This window comes from Lagopus leucura, unplaced genomic scaffold, assembly GCF_019238085.1.
Source record: "Lagopus leucura isolate 7727_CA_CO unplaced genomic scaffold, USGS_WTPT01 Super-Scaffold_100015, whole genome shotgun sequence".
Classification (NCBI taxonomy): Eukaryota; Metazoa; Chordata; class Aves; order Galliformes; family Phasianidae; genus Lagopus; species Lagopus leucura.
Genome location: NW_024962269.1, coordinates 7,857,616 through 7,883,339, shown reverse-complemented (window position 1 = coordinate 7,883,339; position 25,724 = coordinate 7,857,616). Strand labels below are relative to the sequence as shown.

The following is a 25,724-nucleotide window of genomic DNA, read 5'->3' as shown; positions in this document are numbered from 1 at the left end:
TACATCTGGAGTGTAAGCAGGTTTAGAATTGTCTGGAATGCTTGAGATTTACAAACTTGTTTTCCTCAGCCAGGTATTGTGAAGTTATTTACAGAGTTCAGGCTTTAACACTTGGTGGCTTTTAATTGCTATATGACTGATTTGCAAATCCATCAATTTGCAGTCAGTTTGGTTTACAAATTTTTCTAATCAAATTCTACAGCTCTATTTTATGTAAGACTGTTCAAATGTTTCTGGATTTCTGCTTAGAAGACAGTTCTAAATTAAAGGTATTTTCAAGTTTGATACACTGGATGGATCTCATCTTGCTTTCTGTTAATCTTTTCCACTTTGTACTGGAATAGAACAAATTAGGATGTGTTTTAGCCTTTAAGACTGTTTGTTAGAGTGCCAGAAAATTATTGAAAAGAACCATGAAAAAAAGGGAAAAATCTGATTTTTTTTTCTCTATTACAGTAGCTCCACTGCTAGGTCAGCATAAGGAAGGTACTGCAACATGCTAGGCTGCATGATTGTGCTACTGCAGGGATTTGAGCTTGGGCTGAACCATTCACCTGTAGCTATATGTCAGATATAACAGTAAAATGCAAACCAGCTTTGGTTGACCTAATGAGGATGGTAGTGTAATAATCCATTGTATAAAACGTAGAGCAGTACGTGGAAATTACCTTAGGGACTCAAGAATGGCTTGACTGTATGCTTCTATTCTTGAACAACATAATCAGAAGATCTTTAGAAGAACCGATATGTATCTAATTTAAGCACTATTTTGCATATATTTGCATATGAACATACATACTTGCATACAAGTTTAAACTTCAGCTGAGCTTTAAAACACAATCTTTGGGAGATTTTGCTTTTTCCATTTTTATTTCAAAGCTTCAACTAAGCTAATTTGTATCTAGAAACTTGTGCTAGTATATTAATGTTAATTGTGAATAGGAGCTTTATTTCAGTGTTAATATATTCACAGAGAAGTGCAGACAGTTTCCAGCAAGAAGTATTCCTTGATAGTACAGTCTGTTGTTTTCCCTGAACAAGCAATAGATCAAGCAGCAGAAGCACAGTGAATGTTTACCCATGTAGTTGTATTGACAAATTTTCTGCATGGTCTGGTTCACATCTACACTTCAACTTGTGATAATACTAAGTCAAACTCCATAAGTAACTTCCAAATTATAGTATTTAATAAGCAAATAGTTGTTAAAGGATATATATATATTTCTTAAAGAGAATTGTTGCAGGCAGTTCTGTGTGAGTGCAGTTACAAAGAAGGTGTCTCAATATATAGAAAAAAAAAAGATTGTGTCTAGATACCTGTGCTGAAAAGTAGAGCACTTAAGTCCATTAACTCCACTTGACTCCATCCCAAGTTGGTAATGATTGTGCAACAGCTGTTTTAGCTAAATTTTGGTGATCTTTGAGCACAGATCACAATGCTGAGAAAACTTGTAGGCAAACTGAACAGGATGAAGTAACTTTTCAGCCATATAGGGCTTACTTAAACACTTTGATACCAAGAAAAGTAATGTGTCTCTTCATCACGTCACCTGGATCTCAGCTGGTCTTTCAGAGTAGACATACGGGTTCTTACACTGTTCTCTGAGGATCGTTTCCACCATCTGAGGACTTATTCTGCAACTTTCTTTTACTTAGTATAACTCTGAGCTGCTATTAAATCAACTTGAGCGTGTGGCAAAGATTTTTTATGTTTTTGCATTGTTTCCTTTGAGATGTCCATTGTGCGATTTGCTGCAGGCTGTCGTTTTTGTCTGTCATCCAACGTATGTTGGCAAGAGGGTTGTGTACTAGACTTTGTGTCTGGTCACAGAAAAAAATTCATTGCATCTCAGCCAGACCATTTTGTTATTCCTTTAGAATTAAAAGCATATGAAACAGATGCGGCTTAATAAGTTTTTTTTTTATATATAAATAACATTTAAATAACTTAAAACAATAAAGTTCAAATACAACTTAAAATAAAGTTTAATGCTGTAACAACAGAAAAAGCATGTATAAGGTTGGAAAAAAAAAAAAAAATTAAAAGCTGTATGCCCTAACAGGAATTATACAAAAGATAGGATATGTTACATAAAATACCTTAATATGTCTGAATTTTTGCTTCGTCGTTATATAAATTGTTACTTTGTGAGAAGTGAGATGAAGTACGTTATTTATTCCTATTATTTTACATACACTATTTTGAAACATCTTTTAGAGCAGCATTAAGTATTTGTTTCAATAATAGATAGGAACATTTTTGTAGTAGAGTAAACTTATTTTTTCCAAACTAACTCTTTTATCTGAATGCAACAATAGACATTTACAAGATTATATATTTTTCTGATCATATAGTTTATGTATAGGATAGCGGCTTCTTGGGGAAGTATTTAAAATACTGCTCAGCCTCCACACTTACTATTGACTTGATAATCTGACAACTCGTTCCAGCAGCCTTAAAGTCTGACATATTTTACACAACATTATCATCTGCTTATTATTATTATAGCAGCCATATTTAAGAAGCAGATTGTTCTCTGTTTTTTTTTTGTGTGTGTGTGTGTTTTTTTCATTTAAATTAAATATTATCAGATAATCAAGTCATGACTTATTCTTCAGGGTAAATTAATTTAAGAAACTACCCAGTTAAAATGACTAAGATAATGATTGTACAACTCTTTAGAATTTTTTACAGCTTTTAGTTAGGAAATCTGGTTTTGTGTATATTTTCAAATCTTTTCCACGTAGTCTCTTAAAAATAAACATAAATGCGCAAGTCCAGCTTGTTCAGTTTCTCAGTAGTATTCCAGCCTCTCTTGATACCTTGTCAAATAATCTTCTTAAAAATAATCTTCCTGCTGGAACTAGTTCTGTACAGATCATGTATGATTAGGATATTGCCAGAGGAAGAAAGTGGGATGCTCTGTGTTCTTTCTTTGTTTTTTTACCCTTCATGGGAACACCTTTGTGGTTCAAAGTAACAAACATCTCTTTTCCTTTGTGTGTCCATTTTGCAGAAGCATATGTATTATAATGGTTTTCTTCAATTAGTTCTATGAAGTTGCAATCCTCATTGCATACTTTCTGTTGAGAATAAATAATTTAGAGTAAAATTAGTACAGGTGTTTTTTAAATGCAGTCAGAGAATACTTAGACTGGGGGAGATGGGAGAAAAAGGTTCATCATGCAAGCTACGTATTTTTAATACTGTGAATACTAAACAAATTGATATATTAGTAATAATCAAAGAATATCATTAACAGTGATAACAAATTATGTTTCTGAAACCTGAGTATTGAATTCTTCAACTTTATATATTCCCTGTTAATGTTTCACGTTTTAAAAAAGAACACAAGCTCCAATAACTGAATTTCCAAAGTGAGTATGAAAGTCATAGTCATGAAAGTCAAATACACACGTGGGGCACATTTTAACTTTTTAGGACTTTAGTTCAGACAAACTATTTCACACAGAATGTGACACATTTTTTATAAGATAGTTGATGACGTTTGTTGGAGAACTTGGCGTGGTGGTTGCTTACAAGATTGAGGAGAATTTAGCTTCCATACCTTTCCATAGAGCCTTCCTGACTTGTTCATTGCCAGAAAGTATTCACTTTCCACTCCTTTGATTGCCACTATTCCAACTGCCACTGTTCGGATTTCTAGAATACCTGCAAATGTACAGAGGGAAAATCACACTGATGCAGAATACCTGTTTTCCAGTCAACCTGTATGATTTACTTAAACAAATATAATTCTGTGCTTATTGAAAATCCGTATCTGCATTTATTAGGAAAAATATTTATCCTCTTTAATCATGTGAAGAAAGGGCTAGATTTTTAAAATTTTCTGTATGTGATCATGTCTGCACGCAGCCACTTACAATTTGCATGATGCATTTTAAATATCTACTGAAATTGAGATGCCAATATAAAGAATTTTTGTATTTTCAAAGAATCAGTGTATCTTAGAACGTATCAGACTCTGGGTTTCATTTAGAAGAATTACATCTGTAGCCATCAAGGTTCAAAGAATTTATTTAAAGCCTTTATTTTCAAGACAAGTGTAGCTGTATCACAAATGAACAAGTGTAAACCTTACAACTTGCAAGCGATAGGAAACAGACCACGGTGTTCTATGTAAGGTAAAGTATTTGTCTGACCTTTGCATGCTTTTATGACTGATAGGAATGGCAAAGATACCTGTATTTGAAAATAATTAAACATTGCACAGAGAGCTTATTTATTCAAAATCAGAAAAAATTTAGTGTTTTTCTATATATTTCTGTAACATTTCATATCTGGCTGATATGTATTCGCAATAGCTTTCTATAGTTACTGATACATTTAAGTTACTTGCAACATAAAAGTATATTTAGGTTAAAGTAAGGTATTAAGGAATGCCAGGTTGTTTTCAAGCTTAAATGTTACTATTGTTTTAAGCAATGGTTTAGATTTACATTTCTGAGTTTGAGAGGCTTTTCTCCATGTTGGGTCACATACAGAACTTTATGCAGTATGTTTGTATTGTAGGAAAAAGAATCCTTCACAGCCAGTTCAACTATAGGCAGAAACTCAATAGCTAAGCACAGGGAGAGGAGTGAGGGAGGAGAACTGTGTGAGCTTGTCACCTGAACAGCGACCTTCCTCTTGAACAAAACCTGTCCTTTCAAATTTGTATTGAGTCTTTTCAGCTACCTCACATAATATTTTTGTCAGTAGTTATTTTTTAAGAAGGCATGAATGCTGCTGATATTTCTTTCCCTATACTTTCTCTATATCTTAATATTTTTTGCTTTCTTTTCTTTCTATCTTGCTTTCTTCCCTTCCTTCATATTACCATTCTATCAATCCCGACCTGTTATTTCTATTTTTCACTCCTGTTTTCCCCATCCGTAGATCAGTTACCTCTTCTCTTGGTGTGTGCCCTGCTGGGCATTCATTTCTCTGAACAGTTGTGCTTCTTAATGTAAGCCAACTTTAAGTAAAGCTTTCAGAATTCTTTGAGAAGTTTCACTGTGCTGCAGGCCTAACAATTCTTACAAAGGGCAATTCTGACTGAAACTTGCAAAAATTATATTAACTTTCATTTAAATTTCACTTGAGAGAAACCACAGCGAGGCTGAAAAACAGATGAACATCTGTATCTATCCAAACAAAGAATATGAGAGTGGAAGGGATCTCTGGGTCATCAAGTCCAGTACTCTGCTAGCCTGGGAATTGCATCAGATAATTCTCTTTTCATAAACGTTGCCAATACTAAATTGGAGTTGCTATTTCTTTGCCCCCAGTGTTTCCGCCAAAGGCTGTTCCAGAGCTTGTTTTATTTTAATGCCTACAGACTCTGTAGTATTTTGCAATCTGCATTTTTTCAGTGACAGTTTATATCCATTTGTTCTTCTGCCTATGCTAGCTGTTATCTTAAGGAGAGGGCTTTTTCTTTTTTGAAGTTTATGTTTGAATTTTCTATCTATGTGGAACTGGAAAAAAAGGAAAGATTCAGAATGAGTTTGTAAAGCAAGTCATTCTAATACGAATGGAGATTTCTTTGAGTAAGCTGCTGTTGGCTGAAGTTACAGGAGTAAGAAATACTATTGCTTTTAAGAGGGAAGTGCCAAAAGCTTTTGCCTAAGGCAATATTATTATTAGAATTTTCATGTTGTTTTAGCTTTTTTTTTTTTTTTTTTTTAAATGAAGTAGATATTGACATACTGACCTGTAGGAATTACTTTATTTCATTTTTGGGTATTTGTTTTTCTATTCAGTTCAAATAGAAATGTCTTTAATTTGGATGCTTAACGCCATCTAAATAAAACTCAGAATAGTTTTTCTGGTTGATGAGTTCAGGGTAGAAATAAGGGAAGCAGAAAGATTTTAAAATCCTCTCACACAGGAAATCTGAATGACAAACATTATCTATCAAAATTCTGTACATTCTTTGAAATGACAGTTTATGTGATAGATGTACTCAGAGATCATTAACAGGCTCTACCTTGTATTTGTTACAATTTGTGCATAAAAAGCCATGGATTTATAATTACAGTCAAGTTTGCATTCATAAATTATTATGCATATTTGATACTGTTAGTTATATTATTGTGTGCATTTCAAAATTGTAAGCAATTATGTGCCCCCAGGATTAGGGCTAGCTTCACATGAATAACATCGGACACCCTGACTCAGAGGTGATGAGACACCAAAAGATGTTCTTAAGCCTCTGAATGGCACGTTTCTCAAGTATTCTCTCTGTGCATCTGTCCATAAATTTTAGTGAAGGAATATGACATAAATAATTATGCGATAATTATGTCACATTAAAACTGTTGTACTATTGGCAACGTTCAAGACAAAGAAAAGAAACCAGTGAGAGTTCTCTGGGAACAGTGCTTGTATACTCATGATTCTCTGCTTGTACATTCATGATTCTCTTCAGAGAATGTCATGGCCTGTCACAGAATGTGCATGTACTCATTTTTCTGTTCCTAGTTCTAGGTCATTGCTATTCTGTTGTATCTTAACCAGTCCCCAAAAGAGAAATTTTCCTTTTCTAGCAAAGCATTAATTAGATTTAGGTTTCCGAGGCAGCATTTCACATATACTTTTTAACTTGAATCATCACTAAGCTTCTCATTCTGTTTGAAGACATATGACTGAAATTCCTTAGCAAGATGACAGCATATGGTAAACCTCCTTTCCTTCTTGAGTCTTTGCCTCAGTAACTTATCTACTTGTTTCAGAAATCATTATTACAATTAATCAAAATTTTCAATTATATCATATAGGGAAGGGAAACATTTCTAGTAAACTTTTGGAAAATTAAGACATTACATATTATCTTTTGTATGGATTTCACTTGTTCTGTTCACTGCAAAGTGTCATGGACATTTAAGAAATCAAAAAGTTTTCCTTTATACAGAAACCATGCAAAGAAGCTGATCAGGTTGAGAAGTCATACGCTGAAGGTTTATTAATTTATCCAAACCAGCACTACAGTTATGTCACGTGATTGAATTTAGTGCTCAATATCAAAGGCCTTCCACAGACCAGGAGCAATGATTTTTCAGTAATATTAAATTTAATATGGACAAAGTTTTCATTACTTTTTTTAATTGCTTTACAAGTTGCTTCTGAGCACACAAGACATAAGGTGAGCTGTTTTTCCCTCCACACCTATTAAATAATCAAAGGAATCATAATGCTTATAAGCAGTGTAATATCACTGTGAAAACATCCAATAATCTTTTTGTTTGTTTATTTTTTTAATATGCAACTTGATTTAAACACAAACTCTGAGGTTATAGGGATACACATAATGAAATCACTGTCTCTTCAGATTATAATTTTACAATGTATATAAATATAAAAATGAATTTCTCTATTATAGCAATAGAGTAGGAAATTGCTAGAGGATATAGAAAAAAATAAAATAACATCCATAAAATAGAGAAAATGCATTTTAGTTGTCCTTCCTTACTTAACTTCCATTCAGAATCTGTATTAAGTCAAGATATGAAGATATCAAGATTACAGTACATGGCATTATAGTTGTATTGGTCTGTCTTTCTTTTCTGTGTGCTCCTGATACTCCATTACTACAAGAGAAATTACATGATGGCAAATGGATACTAAGGTTTTTTGTTGTGGATAGGAACCTGGTCTACCAGTAATTGTCATGAGCTAAGAAAGCTGTTCAACCAGAATTTGGGTCAACTACAGATATTTCCTATTTCTTCTGTCAGTTCTGTAATCATCTGTAACTGGTGATTCTTGCAAAAAGGATGCTGAGCAAAAATAAATCAGCATTTCAGTTGATATGGTTATCCTTATGTTCTTAACGTTTATAGTTTATAATACAGTTTTCATTATTACATTTAGCCAAGTCTGTGAATGAGATCTTTTTATGAGGCCTTCTTAGGTTTTCTTTCTTTCTTGTTTTATAAATTCACCTTTTTTTTTCTTCTCCTTTTTGCTTTGAAATTCAGTACTGCTATTGAGTCTTTGATAAGACAAACCAGGAAGAACATTTGGTTTACTGGAAAGTAACTCAGAAATGTCATTGTTCTATAAATGTGGGAAGGTCTTTGATTTTGAGTAACTGATGTTATTTAAATCAGCGACAATACAGCAGTTCTCTCTAAAGATTAGTTTTATTAGCTTTATGTGGATAGTAATCTCAGTCAAGCAATCCTTACCATTCTAATGAACCATTTTTAACAGTACTTAAGACATGAGTTTATATGAAAGAAAACGTGCTAATTTCATTGGTCCTTCACTGTGAAGCTAAGTTTTTGTGCTCAGTTCTTGTTAGTTGAGTCAGTAGAAGTGGGTAAATCTTGGTAACTGCAGAAAAATGGTAGTAGAAGAAAATCTACTATGTTGTGCTGCTTTTTTTGTGGGTAATTTTATACCTCAAGTGTATATAAACCACAATATCTAGAAAAAATAGTGAGCTGTCTTACATGTGGTCTGTCATTGTAGGTTCCCAAATGTTAGTTTAGCACCTGATGCTTCAGAGAAATGATGAAGAACTAAAATGGACGGTCAGAAATTCTGCTAAGGATAACCTGCTCGATGTTGATGATGGTTGGTCATTGTCTTATTTCAGCAAGTCCATTCTTTGAGGCTTCCTTTTGAAGTAAAAAGTCCTAATCTTTTCAATCTCTGTTCACGAAAAAGAAAAATCCACCAAGCCAGGGGAGGAAAGAGAAAATTCTTGTACGTAGGTTTTGAGAATTGTTTCATCCTAGCACGGTTTTAAAATTCTAATAATTTCAAAATTACTTGAAGACATGCTTAAATTATTAAGATGATGATGATAGTGAGTTCACAAGTCAAACTTCAAACAAGTCTTATACAGGATTGAGTTAAAAATGAAAACGTAAACCATGTTTTCCAGTTGCTCTGTCTGAAGAATCCATGTAAAAATTTAGGAAAGGTTTAAAAGAAGACTTGAATATACCACAAATTAGCTGGGAAAGAAATCAAATTAGAGCCAGAAAGGGAAAAAAACAAAAAAACAAGCAACTGAAAATGGGGATGTAAAACTGAAAACAACTGTAATTTCTATTAAATCTATTAAATCAGCATGAAATTCCACACAATTTAATATGGTTGTATGGTCAGTGTATCAAATATAGCTCGAAGTTGCCAGAGTGAATGAAGATGCCCGCAGACCTGAAAATCTGCCTGGTGTACCTAAAGGACACTCATCTGAGACAGGCTATGATTTCTCTTTAGAAATGATGACTATGGATGCTGGCAGCAGTCTTTTTAACCAGGCAAATTAAATATCAGACAGTTGATATAAAATCCAGTAGAAAAAAAATAAAGACAGAAAGCAACCCTGTAAGTTAACAGAGCAGTTTTAGTGTGTGGAATATAGTTCAGTTTTTGGAGACAAATGTGTTCTGGTCTAGAATGGCAGTTGCTCAGTGCTTTACACATACACTTATGTACCTGGGAACTTATTTCATGGCCGTCACTTGGCGAACAGGACAGTGCCTTGGGCTGGAAATTTGAGTAGAGAAATTGGCATTTAGCTACATCAAATACATCACTAGCACAAAATTGAGCATTCTCCTGTGAGATTTTTCTTTTTCCTTTCTGGTGTTATTTGATAGTTGTGTTTTGAATCGCCTTGGGTTTCTTTGCTAAAGAACAGAGAACAAAAATAATCAGCGAGTTATCTTTTCACATGCTAGGGAGCTGCCCCAGTGCGTTGGGTGATGAGATTGTGGGAGGTTTAAGAAGAGCTTTTATAGAATGCTGTATTCAGTCTACCATCAGTTGACTCTTTTCCCAAATGTGTTGTATGTTGTGGGTATCCTCTGAATGTTCCATTGTATTTCTGGTCACTACTACTGTTATTTGTTAGTATCAGAATGTCTCTAGGCATCAATACAAAGAGAAGTATTTACATCCAGTAGATTTTTCAGCAAGGCCAGCAGCAATTTCATCCCAGTATTTTTGTGTTCTGCTAGGTACAGATGTTTTTGCCTACTGCTATGAAGACTTCTGTAGTCTTCTAAATGCTCAAAGGAAGGGAAGAAGAGGCAAAGTAGGGTTTTTAATAAAGAAAAGCAAAATAAAATGTCCAGTTGTTAGTTGTTATTTTATATTTCTACTATTTTTTTCAGAAAGCTAACAATATATCTAAAACTATTTTTACAAATATTCTAAATGCTTTAAAATACTTTATGTATAATTTATATATTTACTGTACTTAACTGACACCTGAGTACTGAAGTTGAAAAAGCATTCTACTGCTGAATTTTTGAGGGAAGGAGGCTGGCACTGACAGCTAAATGCTGTGACAAATGTGCTTGTGGATCCTTTCCTAGTCAGGATCCTCTTGAGATAAAACATGAAATTTCAAATGGGGAAACAGAAGGTAGAAAAAACTTGGATGGAGAATAAGTAAAAACAAAATGAAACTTTTAAGATATGTCTGACTTGTGTTTCTAATTAAATTTGGAGTACATATTTATGAATCCAAGTGACTTTTCGAAAAACGATTCAAGGCCAAGAAGAAAGCACTCGCTGCTTACAAGACAGTCGTTAATGCAATTTGTTCTTTTGATCTGGGTTTTACTGATTTAATGATTTAATGTTTGTTTGTACCTCCTAAAACAAGAAAACACAAATCACTACGGTTAATCACAGAATTTCAGAAGGCGTTCTCAGTGTCACCAGTGCCTGCGTGCATTGAGTGAGGCAGCACGATAAATACATTCATCAGCTGCCATACTGCATTTGAAATGCTTTTGCAGAGAAATCTGTGGGTACTGGATTTCTGAAAGCGTATGAGTAGTTTAATTAGGTAGTTTTATAAGTCATTGGCTTCAAAAAATGGTAACCCATAGGAATGTATGTGCGGAGTATTATTGTGCTTAAGTTATTTTATTTTCCTAATACTATTTTTAAACTTATGCATTTAAAAGTTTGTATTTAGGAAAATGTGTGTGCTTGTTCTCTCTCAAATCTAATGGTAACAAATAATGTTATTGATTTAAGAGATATTGTAATATTTAGTTGTTTTTCTACCATCCCCCATTGTTAAATTATAACTGACAGAATGTCAAATTTTCTTTCTTATTTTATATACTGTTTAGCAAGAGAGGGAAAGTGTTTACCAGGTGATACCTTGTAGAACGTATGATCATATGCTCTGTAAGTAGAAATAGGTCAGAAAGTGTACATCGTAATAGTTTTCATAGCAGAGATTAGATTGTCCCCCTTCTCAGGAATTTTCTGTCTGTTAATATGTTTTGAATAAACCATTACTTATGGTAACAGAAAACAAGGTGCCAGACAAGTCTCAGCAGTATGTATATTCACTATCACTTCCCTTTTTTTTCACTGCAATGTACTTGCTTCTCCCTGTGATACTCAAAATATGGATTTTATGGCAGAAACATGTAACACATTTTGCTATTATGGCAGAGACCAATATGAAAGACTAAAAAAGTTTTTATTTAGAGACTTTGTGTCATATCCATGCATTTATTGTGCATGCATAGACTATGAGAAGCATTCTAGATATGCACATGACTATAAGAATGACCTGCACATAAACAATGTACAAGTCTGCCAAGGATTTTCAGTGGAGCAGCTGAAGCTACTTGCCTCAGTGTTGTCCCAGACATTTGGTTACCATGTGCAAATACCCAAAGCACTTAAAACTCCTGCTTTCCTCCTCTGTAATTTCCAACCGTAGTTGTTTAAAGGATCACAATTAATGGCAGAGAAGTATTCCTAAAATTACTGTTTAGAAATGTCATTATTTTACTTACAAAATATGTACTTGGACTTGTGTTTACCATTATGTCAGAAAAGGAAGGAGCAAGCTAAGTTCCTCTTAAGTCTGCACTGTGCAAAGTATTTGGAGTTTCACGTGCATCATCCAAGGTATCATCTGGCTGTCTGAATAAGTAGCACTGGTGTCACTGCACAAGAAGTCTGGTTTGAATATCTAGCCTTTTTACCCACAAACTTATCGTATTTGATCTGCAGTAAGAATTATTAAAAGCCAAAATACATTTTCTAGTTACTTTTCAAAGTGAGTGATACATGTGAAGCAGTGCTCATTGTTTTGCAGCACTCAGTAAATCTTACCTCCACTGAGTACTGCAGTAGAGTAGTGTGGATTTCAGTAACTGAATTGTGAGTGAATTACTGCTGAAGAGAAATAGCTTAGGATTTCTGAAAATATCTTCCCTTGCACTGTATTGTTTTGCTTTGTTTTTATGTTGACTTTCTGCTAATGTTGGTGGGTTAGATTTGCAAATCAAATGCTTCCTTCTTCATTCTGACTGACAGCATAATAAGAATTGAGCTAAGCTATTAGACTTCAAATCACCTCTCCTACAAACATTTCTTGGGAACGTTAGTGCTTGCAACCACTGTCTTTGCAATTTTTCCATTGATTTGATCTCTAAAATCAGAAGGATATGACATTTTTCTCTAAAGTAGATTGTAAAACTATGGAACTTCTCAGTTGCAAGGTCTGACTTGTGAGCAGCAGTATGCAGTACCGGCAGTGGAATAACCTGCTGTCCCAATCAGCCATTCACTTTCTCTTTAAACTTATTTAGAACCCTTCAATTTTGCTGATCTCCACTGTGCATATAAATAGTTTATTGCTCAGCATCTTATACAATATGTTGTTGTTTCTCTTTTTTGTTGGAAACTAAATTTCCCTCCAATAAAAATTGCCTTGGAGCTATGGTTCAATGAAAAAACCAGTATATCTTTTCAAGTTAATAGTGTCCTATAAAATCCAAATCTTAATCCCCAATCTGAAAAAGCACTCTTTTATTATAGCATAACAATTTATTGATATTAAAAATGGAAAAAAGGATAATGGAATGCCTGTTTACAAAGTAATTGTGTTTCCAAGTACTGTAAAAATTAATTGTTTAGTGCTGAACAACAAATCACAGTCATATCAAGGATATCTCTAGTATTTAAATCTCCCATGGCAATTTCACTAGAATGAGCAATCTCTTTTAGTTTTGGAGACTTTAAGGATCTTGCTTCAGACTAGCAAAACTGTGTGAAACTGCTGATTAGCCTTTTCACAGCTAAATGAGTTCATTTAGTGATACCAAACTTCTCAAATTCAGAGCTTTGGTCCCTTCAGCAATTTTGCTAATCTAAAACTTATAAAATTCCACATTAGGCCAGAGCGTCCTGTCTCTTCACATTCTTATATAATGCAAAAATCTATAAATAAATGAACTTCTTCTTGTCACTATCCTGTTTCATGTTTTCATGTAATAATTGGAAATATTCCCCAATGTCACTGCGGGTTAAATGTCCTTCCCCTTTTCCTGTGTAGAATTAGCAATCATAGCTGATGTAAAATTAGTCATGTCTTTTCATGGGGAGACTTTTTCATCTGTTTTTCTAAGAAGAATAATCCATATTCACCTTTTTTTTTTTTTTTTTAATAAGAAATTGATTACTTGTTTGTTTTGTGCTCTGAAGAATTTCATTTCCAGGTGCATTTCATGCGATGTTACAACTTATCACCCAGATAAGGGGGTGCAGGCAGTTGGAAAGACGGCATAAATGTATCATGGCACTCTGGGCTCGTCCAGTTACAGGAGACAAAAATACATCTGAACCAAAACTTGCTCTTTTTCATATGCAGTATCCCCTCACTCACGAGGACTGGCTGTTTTGTTCTGCATAGTCTAGTGTCTCCAGCCATTTCTATGCCAGCTTTTCTGGTCCCTGACATGGGCTTGGGAAACAAATAGCGTAGCTGCATGCTGGGGACAAAAAGAGTCTAAAAATTCCCCCCTATTCTCTCAGAATTATTTATAACTCTACATTGTTGGCAAACATTACTGAGATCCATTTTTAAATGCTCACAGAAGGATCATAATGGCATTCTTAGGGCTGAAAACTATATTATTATTTTAAATATACAGTGAAATGCAGTTTTTTCATAGTGAAAATGTTTCCTGATGTGGCTAGTAACTGAATTATTTAAAATCAGTAAAATTCAGAAAGTGAACATGTAAGGAAGTATTCCAGAGCTTAATTTTATACTGAAGAGCTGCTGGCATAGGGATGAGTAATTTAAATTGATTTTAATTTTGGACGGAACAATTTTGTTTCACACAGCTAAGAAAATTTAATTCATAAAGACTGAAATCTCTTCTGGGATAGATATACCTCTTTTTGTACTCTAAGTACTTCAGTCAAATACAGGGCCAGTGCTACCCAACTGAATACATTTCAGTTGGATTTCCAAATCAGATCTGCTACCTGGGGTAGGAACAGATTAAGACAAACATCTAAATTACATCAATTACATTGTCCACAAGAACACAAGCAAGCAGTATGTAATTCCTTTCAAGGTACAAAATGTAAGAAGCTGCTAAGAAAACCATCCTAACTCCTTCCTGCACCAGAGTGGGGAGTGATAGAAACCATCTGGCTCATTCTTTCTGCCTTCAAAACATTGCTGGACATATATTTATATGATGTGATCTCTCAAATTGTTCTGTTTGCTGCCGACAAATAATTTAGAATTTGGTTGAATTTGGAAAATATATAATAGAGCAAACATTGAAATGTAAGCTAATGGAAAGAGAAAGTGGGGAAAAAAATCCCACAAACCAACAAACTCAAACCTTGAGTCAAAACCGATCAAATGATCTGATCTAATTCCCATAAATAAATAAGGATTTTATACCTGATATTTCTTCTGTCTTAACTCACATTAGGGATCAACAGGTGTGTTAATTACCCAACAGTCTTTCTGTCTTTTTAAAAAAAATAGCTTAATAAATCTTTGTCTTCATTTCATCTGATATCACTAATTTACTTCGAGTTACTCACTACTCTAAAAATTCTGTCCAGTATATCAACATGACTATCAAAATCAGTATGATATTTGCCTCTGACTTACACACAGGCAGATTTTTAAAACCTCTCTTTTTATTTACATGACCAGATGTTTATGGATGAGTTACTTTCCTCAAGTTAATCTCGAGTACTTTCTAGCTTAATGATTTCACAGCAAAACTGAGAAAAACAGCTGCAGCAGCAGTGGAGAAAATTGTTTCTCTGACTCAGGACCAATTAGTGTTGCCAGAGCAAATATACTGTAGGAGCTATAGCCAGATTTCTCGTTTATTTTGTATTTATTTATTGCTGTGATTTGTAATCTGCCTTTTTAAATGCAGCTCAATTATCCAGTTTCAAAGTCATTTTTAAATTTTTTTCAGTCTTGACTTCAAATGTTAGCATGTAGAGAAATCAGGTGTTAACCATTTTGAGTTTGCTGACAGAAATAGTTATGCATACACTTAGTTTTGCCCACACGTGTAATTATCGTGAAGTAAGTGAGAAAACTACTGCAGCGAATGTCATGTAAGTATTTCCCAAAGTGAATTCCTTATAATGCCATCTGTGGCTATTTGCAGCAGACTCTGAAATGCGATGGGTTTGTACACACATGCCTGGGGCGTATAGCTAATTATTTTCATTTTCATAGGATGTGCTGACAGATCTTCTTTTCTAGAAAGATTCTGTCATAAAAGCACTTGTGGTGGCCATGGCCATGAAACCCAATTCCAGTAGCAACTGGGATCGTTCATCGCATTGCACGCAGTAAAAAGCACCTTGCACCATCTGTCACTGGTGCACAGCCTTTCTGCGCTCTGCTTTTCTCAACTGTAACATGGAAATAATATTCAGCATTTTAGTTGAACTTAGCTCGTACCCTTAGAAGAAAAAATGGGCTCTAGAACTACTGCCAGTGTGTTGTGATGTAATAATGTAACGTTATTTTCTCAAGAGAAGTTATCAGTCCCAGCTAAACTGTGAAATGTCATGGAGTTAAGACAGCAGACTAAACAGTTAACAGAGCATAGCCTTAGCCAAATTACACTGAGTTTCTTGAAAGCACATTTCTGTTACGTGTTATTGGTTTGCATACACAATTTTCTGTTTCTCTAGCTTTTGTTCTAATTGTTACACCCCCAAGTGTAAATCAGTGTAATTATGTTTATTTCAGTCGCATTATAATCATTTAAGTCAGCAAAGGGTACATAAGGAGAACATATAAAAGGGAAACTATGAAGTTGGAAAGCTGCCTTGCATTGTCAGCCATTTGTTCTTTGTTACCCCAGTAGCCACCCTGCGGGGCAATTTAAGAGGGGATCTTCTGTACACACTGCTGCCTCACTGCCTTCCTTAAGCACCTAGCTGATAGTGACCAAGTCCTTTAGAAAGATTAAAGAAGCCTTTTGATAGAAATTAACCCAACACGATTCAGTTCAATTTTAAAACATTAGCAAAATTGGTCTGCTTTAGCAGTAGTCTCTCAAGTAGCCATAGGAAACTATTTACAATGTGAAAGAAACGTTTTAATTTCCGTACCAAGTAAGGAATATGTTGTATGGCACTGAACTGCAGAAGGAAAGGTGTGAGCTTTTCTGTACCTGTGAATTGCAGCAGTTAGTTGTCCTGTTTCTCAACGCACAGCTACTACAGGTACTACGTTATCACTACACTGTTGCTCTTTATAATAAAGTTGTCTATGACCAGTCTATTAAAATATTTAATATCTTAAATTCAGATTCATCTCAACAGCCATATTATTATATTGGCAGCATTCCAAATTTCCATCTCTGACAATAATCAAACAGCCTATTTGATAGACTACAGTGCGGTGCACTGGCATAAGCATAAAGACAGACTTTCCTCTTGATCTTTAGACAAATGGAAGATCTCATACCACTCAAGCATTTGATAACAGCTTCGGACAGGGGCTTTTGGGAATGCTTCACTTTTTATTTTCTCTATGACAATTCATATAATTCTTATTTTGCTTTTTTTGCATCGATGTCATGAAGTTTTGACAGGCTCTATAGAGGGGATACATAAACAATCTGTAGCAGACTATACGGACTGCTTTAAAATCTGGAAAGCAGCTGGTGTATGAAATGTAGATGCTTGAAAAGGACGTTCAGCTAGGACCTTGTTCAAGCAAGAAAACTAGAATGTTCTCTGAAAAGGGGTAAAGCAAAATGGCAGCGATTTCTTCTACAGGATCACAGAGCAAGAGGGTTCACATGACAGTGGATTTATCAGGTTATGGGCTGAGTAGCAGAAGGTATATGTGCAAACAGTGTTTTCCTCAGATTTTTATTCTGTGGAGGATTTGCATTAAGTTTTTACAAATTTGAGCTTATGAGATTCAGTTTGCAGGCCTGTTTATAAATACTGTATGAATGTTTCTTCTCTGTATGGTATGATTCTTACCTAGCATTCATAACATAAAAGTTATTGTGTAATATTAGACTCAACAGAAGCCTGGAAGACCATGCAGTTCTGCTGCACAGAGCTTGGCTCTGTCCACACTGATACTTTTTAAAATATATACAAAAAACTTATTATTGGTAAAGAATTTGATACGCTTTTGTTCTAACTAAAGCAATTATGGGTGTTCCAAGCAGTTAATGTGATGAATAAACCTTTTCTTTCTTAAAATATTTGTGTCTCCTGCTTATTGCAACAGAACACTGCTGGAGATGAAGTACCAAAGCTGACCGAGAAGGTCTGTTTGTACCACACAGCATGAAACAAAGTGCATCTTATCCTCTTTTTGTGAGATGTGAATTCATCTGTGACTATCAGTGTATTCTTGATTCATACATGAATGCAGATGTTACTCTGTAGAATAATTTCTGCAAAAATAGATTTTTATAATTCTACTATTCAATATATACACTTAAATGTAAGAGTAAATAAGGCAAATGCTTTCTACTCAGTATAGATATGTGGGTCTGTGGTTTTATTATAGCTCCAGAAAACTTAGTACAAATTTCTATTTATATCTTGTATACAGAAGGGTAATTTTGCACATAAATCTGAGAAGTAATGGGCAGCTGTTTTTTAGTTGAATATCCTAAATTGAGTATATCATGATGTATTGTGCCCTTAAGCCTGTATCTTCTGTAGAGTAGATAGAAATAGGAATTTTACTCTGAGATAGATGTCAGTAAAATACAGATAAATAATTCTGACTTGAAGGTCAGAAAGAGATTAATGCTGGAACAAGAATTTTATTTTTCTTTATGCCTAATCTGTACCACCAATGTTACAAAAAAGTATTTTAAAGTAAAAGAACATGGAATTGCAGAAGCAAGAGTTACTACTTGGCATCCTTTAAATTAACTCCTCAGCCCTCTGGTAGGCATCAGTAACAAAACTCAGACTGATTTCAGGAGAGCCAGGCTTTTACAAACCATCTGTATTTTTCTCTCTCCTAATATGGATCTTTCAACTCCTGAGCAAACTTTTCCTGATGAATCACAGTGTTAGATAGCTTTTCCACTACTCAGTAACTTAACTCCTCCACAGCTCTACAGTATTCTTTTTTTCACTCTCAAAAGCAGCTATTTAGGCTATTAATTATAGTTCTTTATTGTTTGTCAGTGAGTCAATAGGAGTAGAACACCCGTGTCCTGAATATACGTTGAAAAGAAAGTTAATGCTGTACTTCTCCATGACTACTTTCTCATGTTGATTACATCTTTGTGTTTTTGAGTTTTCAATCAAATACTATGCACATTAATGAGGGAGTATTTTTTCATGCCAAAACCTATATTAATGAAACAAACATGGCACAGTCTGGCACAGCTCAAATGAGGCACTTTTTGTACAATACTGCTGTGATAAATTGCAGCACATGTGATTACCATAGATGGTATATACAAATAATTCTCCAGTGCTGCCCAACAGAGGCTAAAAGGAAAACAAAGAAAGACCCACTGGGATGGGTATGGAGCTGGACAAGAGCAAACTTCTTTGAGGAGCTGTAGCTAGCTCCTAGATGCACGAACAGGAACTATAACTGGCAGTTCCACTTACTGAGCTGATTTCCTCTGGAAGTATTCCTAGCTGTGTTGCTGAAGTGTGAATGAGAAGGCATTACAATAATCTGTGATCCCAAACTATCAGTGTTTGTAGCGCTGCATGCAGGCAAGAGTGCCGTGCATTTTCTTTCAACTGCAGTGGGATTGATACACATTCTAATTTTGGAATAGGCATAGCTAATTCTTTGGGGAACTAAGAATGTTTACTTTCTTGTGTTAAAATTCTCTTTCTTTCACAAGAAAATACTTTCTTGTGTAAATGTGTAAAACTGAAGTTTGTTAACTTTCTCATATACCCCGAACAGAAAGGTGTCACAGACAGAAAAATAGTGAACAGCTAATGTGAAGAGAGAGAAAGGAAATGGTGGGGTTTTTTTGTTTTGAGGTAATTTAGAAATCATCATATATATGCCATGAGGTTTAGGCACAAGTATTTCTTTTGGAAATGTAACTTGAAATGTCACTGAGTGCTTGTGAACACTTCTAGAAAATTGTCTCTGAGATGTCCACACATCTTATCCAAAAAGGATAAGTACAGAATGCCTGCTTCTGTTTTTTTGTTGCAAAAGAAGAAAGTTGGGATTAAAATTCAGTAATCTTTTGACAAAGACAGGTATTTATTACATTCCAAATAATAAACAATTTTGAATATTTTCCTACAACGATTATGACAAATATCTCTTCTCTCACTAGATCATTTTCTGCTTACATAATACAGGCCTTGGAACTCTCATCACATTCTCTTAAATAATCTGGTTGGATCAGAGCTGGGCTGTTCACCACCATACTAAACATGTTACAGAATCACATGAAAAATTCTGCTTTGGGTATAATTGGTGCTCGTTTTATCATCACAGTAAAGACTAATTTTGCTTCCAGTGTTCCATCTGGATGAAAGTACCATTGCACAAATTGTCATTAAATCATTCAGGACATGCCCTAGAACAACATGATTAAAATAGATGAATTCAAATTCAAAACACTTGATTACTTAGTTAAAAAAATTAGCAGAGCATGATTTCCTTGAAAGATGTGGTAATAGTTTCCTAGAAAAATGTGGCAATCTTTTTTTTTTCTTTAATTTTGTTGCATGACAGTTATTTGCATTTCTGAATTTCTCAAGTCACACAAAGAAGCAGACAGAATTGAAGTCATACACAATCATTTTAGTTTGATACTTACAATCAAGTAGTCTGGGCACCAGTTTACTTGTTTGAACATTCTGATTGAAGTGGGTGTGTACTAATTTCAAAGAATGGTTTTTACTAATGGTTGTATTATTTTTGTTGCTCAATTAATGAGGCATTTAAAGAGACAAGTGTAAGTGTAGGATTCTTGCCATTTAGTTTTGTTATTTGTGCAGACTCTCCCAAGCTTACACTCAAAATTTGTGTATCATTTGATTTCCTTTGAACTAAAGGATACTAAGTACAAACTCCAGCACTTGTTCACCCAAATGTATGGCTTCACACTGGTAATAAGGCAGAATAATAAACCAGACTACTTGTCTTTCACAGCCCCAGTAGGAAACCTTCTTCACAACTGCTGGAGCACATGCTCAGATTGAATAGCAGTACTTGAAAACAGGGTACTGGTGCTGCAAGGGTAGTAAGATGGGAATGAGTAGAGGTCTCAGAACACCTGTGTATTGACTACCTTAGTAATAGCACAGCTGGCACAATTTAGTTGGTCGACACTGAGTAAGGAGCTCCTTAAAGTGAAGAGGCTTTTCCTTTGTTTCCTGTTGTGGTTTTCTTCATATTTCTTATATTCTTACCCGATGAGGTGAGTGCTGGTATTTATTTCCTGAGTGTGTGAATCTTTTTTTTTCAATTGTAATTTGGAGACGAAGTGTACTTCCTTCATTTTGATCTGACTTGCATGTGGTGTTTTAGAGTGTTCTAAGGAACTGCTTGCTTGCCTTAGAATGTAATATACCTTCCTTTTGGTTTTAAAACTGTGTTGGAAATGTTGGCCAGTGTGTCCATGGTCAGTTAAAGATGTAGAAGACTCACTTAGAAGAGTGGAGCTACTGGAAATAGGAAAAAGGCTTTTTTTCACCCGTAGTTTGAGTGTAGCCTTTTGAAGTTGTATCCAGTTTGGCTTTTGCTTAATAACATTAATTTGTCCACAAATGTTGTTTAATTATTTTTCATGTTTGCAGCTCATATGTTGTCAACAAGTGCTTAGTATGTTGTAGAGGTTTTCTTTTTTTGTACTAATTTGGTGTTATTGAATGATATTGATAAGATGTGCTCAACTAATAAAGTAACTGCACTGGATGCAGATAACATAAATCTCACTGTGGACACAGGTGTTTGTCCCTGTCCTTATAGCAGGGAAGCATTACAATTTTTCTTGCTGTAGTGCTGGGAAATTACACGTCCATGGTGATTTCAGGGCTCCTCGGATGCCGTTTCCCTGTATAAGCAAGTGTGAAGGACTGCTAATTAGGAGGATCTTGCACTGTCCTTTCTCACAGTGAAAACCTGTGGTTTGTTTTGCAAGGTGGCCCCAACTAGCATGTCTCACTGCTTGAATCATTATTTGCTGGATTTGCAGACCTGTTTTCCTAAATCCCTGTAAAATCTCACCAATGTGTACTCAACTGCTTGGATGTCTGTGTTCCACCGTGCAGCCCCTAAGCTGCTTAGGCTAACCAACTCTACTATGCATTAGCATAGTAATGGCTACATTACTATGGCTGCAGCCTCTGGGATTCAGTTATCTTTTCCGTTTTCCTTGCAAGTTTATATCAGGTAATACAAGTGCTGTTTTCAGAAAATCTTTGCTGCGGCAACTATATGTAATTACAAATGTAATTGGTTTCTTTCCTGCCCTGTGCTGCCTTCTTTCCTTGTTAGCTACACCCACGTTTTCTCCCCAAACCAGTTGCTCAGTGGCTAGCTGCAAAGCCTGAACATTGTCCCCACCAGAGTTCACGTAGACCACTCAAATGAGAATCTAACATCATCCTGCAGCATTGCAAGTGTATTCAAGAAACCAGAAGGCTTGCATAGTAGATATTTTTGCATTCCTGACTAGCATGTAGAACCTCACATTTACCACCATGTTGCTTACAGCTGTGCATACAAACAATCCACAGAACTGTGGCACCTGTGCAGCCCTGGGATTTCAGCCCAGCACTGATGCACATGCAACCTTTTAAAAATTGAGTGTAAGTGTCCCAGTATCTTCAGCTCTAGATTATGTGTTCACCCATAATCATTTCTGTCCTTAACAGAGCTATATCTCTGTATTTACTCTGAACAGCCACTTCTGATTGAAATATGAAGACACACTTGACATTTAAAAGTCATGATAAAAACTTACAAAATTAGCACAGCTTGTTAAGGAACATAAGGTCTTGTTAGCATGGTTGGTTTTATTTTAAAAGACTTACTTTCTACTTAGACAAATATCAAAATTGCTGGTAACAAAATGACTGAGGACAAGTCTGATCAGCTTCTTTTTATAGTCTATAGCACCTCCCAGTGTCTATTAACACATTCAGATGAAAGCAAACCATCTTACCAAAAATAGTAGTAGAATATGACATATGTACAATTAAAGTTTAGAAGTAGTCATGTTAAGAATGCTAAGAGACTCCTGCAAAAAACACAAGCTACCTCATAGATAATAGGGGTTTTTACAGAATATTGAAGTGGTGAAGTTGAGTAGTGTTTATTATTCTCCCTGTTTCAGGAGTTATTGTGGTAGTAGGTTCCATGGAATAGATCTCTTATCTGTGTTTTCATTTAGTTTTGTATTCATCTGTCAGCATTCTGTCTGTAGGTAAATTTGAAGGATAGCATTCGGATGTAAAATGTTGGTTTTTAAATGGAATATCTGGATTCTTTTACCTTTTCAGTTTGTTGGTTTTAGTTTGAATTGTCAGATTCCCACTAGAAGATTGAAAGAGCAAGTGCCTGCTTGGAACAAATTGACATAGCTCTGCTGTTGCTAACTGGGATATGCTTGTCTGTTTTACTAATTCAGCTTAGGAGATTTTAGTCTTCTGTTGATGAAGTTTCATGGAAGAGGCAGCGTGTGAATGCTGTAAACAAAATCCATTATGATTTAATCCTCATCCCATTTGTTGTTTTCAAAGCTAAATAATAGCCAAGAAAGTATATTGATTTCATTGGTATTTTTATTGCCTTTTTGTGTGCTTGCATGGAGTTGTGGGCCACATCTGTGAATATCCATTTCCAACTTTTCAACACCAATTGTTACCAAAAAAAATTTTCCATTTGTGTAAATGATGTCATGTGTTATGAAAGATTTGAAGTGTGACAATTCAGTGCTATGACTGTTAACCTTTGTTATTGACATAGGAATTTTCACTGTTAACTTTTTCTTAATAATGTTTCTAAATTACGTACACCAGGAGGCTAACTTGACCTTTCCATCAGCTCATATCCAGAATTAAAAATTAAAAATAAAGTCAAAGGTCAAAAAAAAACCAAAAAACAATTGAAATACTGTTGCCAAATATAGTCATAAGCAGTCAATTATGCAATGAAACCATTGTGCCACCCAAGGAGAGTAACAGCCTTCACTGGCCTGAACTTCTTCGTTTTTAATGAAGAAAGTGTTCCAAAATATATGACTAGCTGTACATCTTGCAGTGTGGAGAGGTATAATTGCATGCTTTAAGATGTCTTGATCTTTCTGAGTTTTAAGGAAAATACAGGGGAAGAAATAACTTTGCACAGTGTTTCAGGATCCTCGAAATCTAAAAAATCACATTAAAATACTCAAATACAGAAAGCTGAAAGCTGTGAAGGGAGATGTCTGGATTTTTGTTTTGTGTTGCAAATGTGGTGTAACAAATTAAGTTTTCTACCAAATTCTGTTTACCAATATTGCAAAATTGCTTTATTAAGATTTGAGTTCTGTTTCTCTAGCTGCTGACTTTGATTGTTCTAGTTACATTCTATGAATCTGTTATATATTATTTTATTATAGAAGTACTTATTGTCTATAATACTTTTGTTTTTTCACTGATCTTTTTTTTTAAAGCTCTTTAACATGTATTTGAATTATTATTATTTTGTGTATGTGTGTAAGGGCCTGGAGAGTTAGAAGAATTTTCACAGAGTCTGTAAGCAAGTTGCTTAAAAACTTGGATTAGCATCAAGCCTATTGAGTCTCAGGTCAGGGCCACTTTGGCAAATTTTCTATAGGATGGGTAATTAACATTGATATAGCACTGATTATGACATTTTTTTCTTTCCATTGAGGAATTGTAAATAATGGAGGAAAAGATGTGGGATCATTTTCCGTTTATCTGTCAACTGCTTCTGCAGTAAGCTGCTGGGTTTGATTGATGGTTCCTTTAAAATGAAACATTGCACATTTCTGATAAGTCCCTGTATTGAGTGATTCAGAAAAACTCTGCAGTCACAGCTGAATTATAAAGATATCAAGTCAAATGAATCAGTTCATGCACAGCAGACGTAGGCTCAGCCTGTTTTCCACTGTTCGTATTTCTCTTAGCTCATCCCCTGGTTTTGAAGCACACAGACAGGCACAGCCTTGTTGCTATGTGTGTTAGCTCCTGAGGTGTTGACTACACCTGAGCTCAGAGCTCCTTACAGAACTTAAGCAATCACCTTGTGCTCAGAGTGGGATGAGTATAAACTGCTACTGTTTTTTCTGTGGTAAATACTACAGAATGGACAAGATGATGAAGATTCAAGAGGTAAATTCAGAAGTAATACTTTTCTAATTGTATTTTTTGGAATCCCTGTCAGTGTTTCAGTTGAACTTAGATTTGAGCACTGATAGCTGAACTCTTAAGAACCTTGCTGCAGTGGTTCAAGACTTAATTCCATTCCTTTTTACTCCTTACTTCTCCCAGAGGGCACTGTTAGCAAAAAGTCAGTAGAAGCTGGAGGACAGACATATCTCAGATGTCTCTGTTAACTGCATCTTTGCTAAAACGTCATCAGCAATAGTTAATGGTGAAAAGCTGGGGTTTTTAATAAGGTATGGATAAAAGTATAGGCAGGCTCTCTATCACAGGTTTCAACTTCAGGGTCGGTAATTATCACTAGTGCTGGACAAAGAGCTAGAAGTTGGGAAGATCTAAAAAAATCTTTTGTATTTTGATCCAGTTAATACCTCATTAGAGAGAATGTCACACTTGCATTGTAGGCTATTTCTAGAGGATATGCAGAAATTGCTATTTGAATGAAATCTTTCTGTTATACTAATTGAAAAGATTAGCAGCATACTAATGTGAAGCAAAATCACTTTCACATGAGTGAGGGTTTATTTTCTACTTAGGCCAACATATTGGTTGAATCAACAAACTCTTCAAAAATCAAGAATGCAGTTGTAAAGGCAGGCATTCTGCATGGCTGGAGCACAATAACCCTCGAATGAATCTGGTACATTGATATCTGCCTTAAAGGATTCAATTTTCAAATACTGAATCTTCTCCTTTGTGCATATAAACATAGAAATAGAATTTGATGTGAAAGCACAGTATGCATACCAGTACCTGTTTTTGCCCAAGAAGCATATAAAAACTACTATTGAAAATACTTTTGAATTCCAAGCACATTTGAATGTTTAATCATTGAGGTGCAGATAAGGTTTATTTTGTCAACAGATTACATCTGCACAAAACCAAGTTAGATTCCATTTAATTTTGCTGAACACTATGAGATGCTGGATTTTGATGAAAATAGAAATAGTTTTCCAGTATAAGTTTATTTTAGGATAAAATTTTGAATAGAGATTGCAACCATTTCATGCCTAGATATCACTAGGCTTTTTTTTTTTTTTTTTTTTTTTTTTTTTTTTTTTTTTTT

General features: G+C 34.9%; 1 protein-coding gene across 2 annotated transcripts in view; it reads right to left on the bottom strand.

The window, feature by feature from the left end:
- Nucleotides 1-2,041: 2,041 nt before the first annotated feature.
- Nucleotides 2,042-25,724, bottom strand: part of FGF7 (fibroblast growth factor 7) — a 29,270-nt gene continuing 5,587 nt past the window's right edge. Inside the window, exons 3-4 of one of the 2 annotated variants that reach the window (XM_042876027.1) lie at nt 3,570-3,673; nt 2,042-3,084 (exon numbers count right to left, since the gene is read on the bottom strand). In XM_042876027.1, the coding sequence (XP_042731961.1) occupies nt 2,890-3,084; nt 3,570-3,673 (299 nt within the window). In that variant the 3' untranslated portion in view covers nt 2,042-2,889. The remainder of the gene's footprint in view (nt 3,085-3,569; nt 3,674-25,724) is intronic. The other variant, XM_042876028.1, reaches the window with a different exon arrangement.